The following is a 5,047-nucleotide window of genomic DNA, read 5'->3' as shown; positions in this document are numbered from 1 at the left end:
TACGCCATTCAATTAAGAATAGTATTTGTTTTTGTGTTTTTTCTCAGTTGTATGTAGTTCCCATTTAAAGTCCACAGATGTAACTGTATATGTAAGACAGTACCTGAAGTGGACATACCTAAGTAGCAATACCATAGGTGTTACACTGCTGTTTTAATGTGTAGAGCGAGGAGCACAGAGGATTTCTCCTTTAGAAATTCAAGTGATGCTAAGATCAGTTTTCTCCCTTGGAGTTTACAACACTACGATTTTATATCTTTTATAACATTTATATAAAATTTCAATCCTATCCACTAAGGCATTTTTTCAGATTTTGGGGTATTTAGTTTTTCTATTTTAGGTTTTTTTTTACCACAAATATTGATATATTGAAATGTCCTTTCTTAGCAGATACCTACTGAACTAGATCTACCGTCATGCCATATTTAAGCTTTTTAACTAAACAAGAAATAGTATTTTTGTTAATGAGGGAGAGGGGGAGTGAATGAGTTTGTATTTTACACACACACACACACACATACATATATATATATATATTTTAACAGTTTTTAAAAGACTATTAGTTACATTAGAAAACAGTTCAGAATATTTGTCAAATTTAATTTGGCTTGATGTGTATCATAGCATTAATGTAAATGCAAAAAAATGAATTTCACGATTTTGTTAATTAAGATTGGTTCTGTTATTTAGAAAGTTCATTTATAGAAGCATTTTCAAATGTGAATGTCACAGTGATTTTGACTGCATTTTACCCATCACATGCTTTTTAAAATTTTTTTCTGGTTTTAGTAAAATGATATAACATTTTGGAACAAAAATACAAAGAAGTAAGCCAAAACTGGATGAGAGAATAGCAAATACCTCTACGGCTACTGTATACTTTCCAGGAGAGCTGATATAGGATGGAATAAAAGTGATCCAGACGGTACAGAACACCAGCATGCTGAATGTGATGAATTTTGCCTCATTAAAGTTATCTGGTAATTTCCGAGCCAAAAATGCCAGAGCAAAACACACAAACGCTAACACTCCAATATATCCTAACACAATATAAAAAGCTACTGTGGATCCCATTTCACATTCTAAAATGATTATTTCCTTATTAGAGTTAATATTTTTTTGGGGAAAAGGAGGATATTTAACTAACCAAATAATACACGTCAAGGTCTGTATAAGTGTAAAAGTTAAAACGCTTAGCCTCTGCTGAGTTGGTCCAAAATATTTCATAACTTTACTGCCAGGCATTGTTGCTCTAAAAGCCATAAGCACAACTATTGTTTTCCCCAGAACACATGAGATGCAAAGAACAAATGTGATCCCAAAAGCTGTGTGTCGTAACATGCAGGACCACTGAGTGGGCTCCCCAATAAATGTAAGTGAGCACAGAAAGCACAGAGTCAATGAAAAAAGAAGAAGAAAACTTAGTTCTGAATTATTAGCCTTTACAATAGGAGTATCTCTGAACTTGAAAAACACAGCAGTAACTGTGGAAGTTAATAAAACCCCTAACAAAGCAAATATAATTAATATCATCCCCATTATTTCATCATGAGACAAAAATTCAACATCCTTCAAAATGCACTGGTCTTTCTCCTCATTTGATCTGTATTCCAAAGGACACTTCATGCAGTGAATGGCATCTGTAAGTGAAAGTTAATTTGATTATTGTGAACTAGTCAACTGAAGAAATATTTGGACAATACTATTTCACTGACAAATGGAATATAATTTTGTTGCAATTTATGTATAATTTAAGATTTATGAATGTATTTATACCTTTTTGTTTGCAGATGCTTAAAGTACAATGTCTAAGGAAGAGGTGAAAAAAAGATTCTGACAAAACTACAGTATCTCCTAGACAATGATCCATTTGGCTTCCCCAGCACATTGCAACCAGAAAGAAGGTGGGTCTTCTCCAGTAAGTGGATGTTTGTGATGAACTGATGTGGAACCAGGAACCCACATTTTTTTTGCAGCTTTGTACCTATAGGAAAAACACTATCCTGCACTTCAATCATTTGGTTCCCACATTTCAAGACTCTTTTGCCAATATCCTTGGCTCAAAATACAACAGGCTAATATATTTAACTTGACTAATTATATACATAAAGTTACTGTACAGGTTATGCAGCCTGCGACTAACACTTCATCCAAGACTAGTACCTGGATTATGCTCAGTTCTGCTGAGACACATTCCCAGTCCTCTTAGCCATGTACTAAACAAAGTAGGTTATGGAAAGGAATAACAAAGTAGTACATGCATTTGCACACTCTGATCATTACCTGTGCTATTGCTAACTTCTCCTTCTGCACATGGTAAGCAATCAAAACAACAGACCGGTTTCCCTTTCTGTGTAGCCTTACGTGTACCAGGACGACAGCTTTCACTGCATACCGATTTTGGAATCTAGAAACAAAAAAAGTAAAATAAGAAAATAAAAAGAAGTAAAATTCTGAAGTATATAGTAAAGAAGCTCATAAAATGTCATCATACTAAAGTTTGCATTTTGTTCAAGTAAAAACAAAATAAAGTAGATCACCTTGCCCTCATTGCTGGCCCACACAATGCTGTTATTGTTCATTATAAACTGCTTTCCTTCTGGTAAAGATGCATCATAAAATCCAATAGTTATAAAGTCTATGATTCCGTTTACATTAAGCTGCCAATTCAACAATTCATATCTGGCAGGAGGATCTCCATTGATGTCAAAATTGATATATTCACCATTGATCATACTGAAATTAATCTTCTTCAGGTATTGCAGTGCCTATTATTATAAAAATATTGTGATTGTAAAAGTTAAAAGGAAAAAAATGCCTTTAAGTCCAACAGCTCATGAGTTTTCATTTGTCTAATATTGTTAAACTGATATCAAGGAAAGTCTCTTAAGTTGCTAAGCTGCTACTTTAATACACACTAAGTTACTTTTTCCATATACGCCACTATGTTAATTGAAATTTTACACATCTTTACTGATACAACAACTAAAGCTGAATTTAAAACAAATTATTTGTAACCTTTATTCAGGTTTAGCAGGTTTTTATAACAAAAATTAAGTAAAAATTAAAAAATAAGCATAATTGAAAAAGTTCAATGGCTTGATCCAATTATAGATAGAAAAAAAATATATAAAAGTATTAGAGGATAAACCACTTACCTGCAGTGGCAGTGTATCTTTTTGGTTCGCCATGCAGGGTCCTTGATTATCCTGGCAAGCTAGAAGGTCGTGGAGCGCATATGCTACAGCATATACAGCTTTGTACACATTATATGCAATTCTTAGTTCAGAAACATCAGTGTACAGATTATTTACTTGCTGTAGATTCTCTGATCCTGTGCAGATTTTAGATGTTGTATTATTGAAACTGCAATCAAATATATTTTCCCAGAATTTAATCAAACCTGTATTGCCTGGAGTGCTAGATGGATGAGCTGACAATAAGAATTCTCTTAGTCCTGGCATTAATGCATTAGCAATTGAAAAACCAAGTGCCCCCTTAAAAATTCTGTAGTTTTCTTTAGTTGCTACATTTTTGGCAGACACCCAGGACTCACTGCCTACCCACTGTAAACCCGTAACATTCTGAAGCAGCAGTTCCTTCATTAAAAAATCCATGTCTATAAAAGATGCAAAAGCTACAATAGTCTTTGAAGAAGCCATTTTAATTACTTTGACTGTTCTAAGAAAATTCTCTCTTGGATTGGTTCTGTAAATAACCTCTGAATATTCAATGCAGATACCTTCCTGTTCAGCTGCTTTTATAAAGGTGGCCATGCCAGAATTTCCATAGTCATTGTCACTCCTTATTGTTCCCACCCAGGTCCATCCAAAGTGTTTGACAAGTTGTGCCAGTGCCCTGCTTTGATAATAATCACTTGGTATTGTCCTAAAAAAAGTGGGAAACTCTTTCCTGTTGCTGAGACAAGCACAAGTAGCAAAATGACTGATCTGTGAAAATGAAACCGGTTAGCAACAACATTTATTTATATAGCATATTTTCATACAAACAATGATGTTCAAAGTGCTTTACAAGATACCAGAGAAAGTTACAAGGAAAGAGAAAGAAATAAGATTAGACAATAATATTAAAGAGTAAGTAACAAAGAAAGAAAAACAAACAAATGAATCTAAACGATCTTAAAAACATAAATATTTAAATTCAATATACGTATATAAATATATAACTGTGCAATTTTTATATCAACTTTATTAGTAAGAACAACTGATTAAATGTATATAATTTTGTAATACTGTTACATATTTCTGGTAAATCTATGTAATATATATTTATATGCCAAATTACAGCCATACTTTGAAAATAGCATGTATTTTGACAAATAGAAATTCATGTGAATTAAAAGTGTGAAAAGGATTTACTGAAAACCCACTGAATAAAATTTTACAAATACAAAAAGTATAAAAATGGCAATAATAACAATAATAATGATTCTGTATTTCTTACCACTGGTATGTTAAATTGACCAACAAGCGTAGCGATCCCAATAGTTGGAGAAGAGCCAGACTGTCCTATGATTGTGTGAATGCTAGATTGTTGAGAACACGGCAAAGTTGATGAATCTGCTTCTCCTGCTCCGCTCATTAGTGCCATTGCAGCTTTGATTGCCAAAGAAACAGAACCACAAGCATCATATATCTTATATCCCAGTGACACTTTAGGCAAAATATCTCTTCGGTTGTTTATTTCTTCAATAGCAAATATCATGGCTTCAGCAACCTGATATTCTCTGTAATTTAAACTTTTTGAAATAGAATATTTTTTGTCAGGGTTCAATAATGAAACGTTATACTTGTGTATGTTGGATAGATATACAATATACTCACCCTTTACAGTTTAATGGTTCAGGTGTTGACTTAAGTGTGGGTTTCAATTCTATAATATTATTATGAAATGAAAAAATTCCTCCCAGCATGAAGTCACCAGTCTGTGAAAAAAGCGGAATATCAGGATTTCTCCATAATGTGCAAGGGGGATCTTCACTCCGTACTGAAAGAGCCAGCACAATAATTATCATAAACATGTCTTT

The 5,047-nt window shown here is 33.2% G+C and overlaps 1 protein-coding gene across 1 annotated transcript; it reads right to left on the bottom strand.

Annotated features, from left to right (window-relative positions):
* Positions 1 to 716: 716 nt before the first annotated feature.
* On the bottom strand, positions 717 to 5,047 carry LOC114643355 (extracellular calcium-sensing receptor-like). The gene is made up of 6 exons (XM_028791946.2): positions 4,845 to 5,047; positions 4,465 to 4,759; positions 3,159 to 3,950; positions 2,541 to 2,768; positions 2,284 to 2,407; positions 717 to 1,640 (listed from the first exon to the last, which is right to left on the bottom strand). The coding sequence occupies exons 1-6, from the start codon at positions 5,039 to 5,041 to the stop codon at positions 727 to 729; spliced, it is 2,550 nt and encodes an 849-aa protein (XP_028647779.2). The 5' UTR covers positions 5,042 to 5,047; the 3' UTR covers positions 717 to 726.

This window comes from Erpetoichthys calabaricus, chromosome 2, assembly GCF_900747795.2.
Source record: "Erpetoichthys calabaricus chromosome 2, fErpCal1.3, whole genome shotgun sequence".
Lineage (NCBI taxonomy): Eukaryota > Metazoa > Chordata > Cladistia > Polypteriformes > Polypteridae > Erpetoichthys > Erpetoichthys calabaricus.
This window is presented reverse-complemented; position numbering and strand designations above follow the sequence as displayed.

Excerpts from the sequence above, each read along its gene's own strand:
- LOC114643355 (XM_028791946.2), bottom strand. The coding sequence starts at position 5,041 with ATGTTTATGATAATTATTGTGCTGGCTCTTTCAGTACGGAGTGAAGAT. Across the intron at positions 2,408-2,540 it reads GGGCCAGCAATGAGGGCAAG|ATTCCAAAATCGGTATGCAG; the intron begins GTGATCTACTTT and ends TTTTGTTTCTAG. Across the intron at positions 1,641-2,283 it reads AGAAGTTAGCAATAGCACAG|ATGCCATTCACTGCATGAAG; the intron begins GTAATGATCAGA and ends TTTCACTTACAG.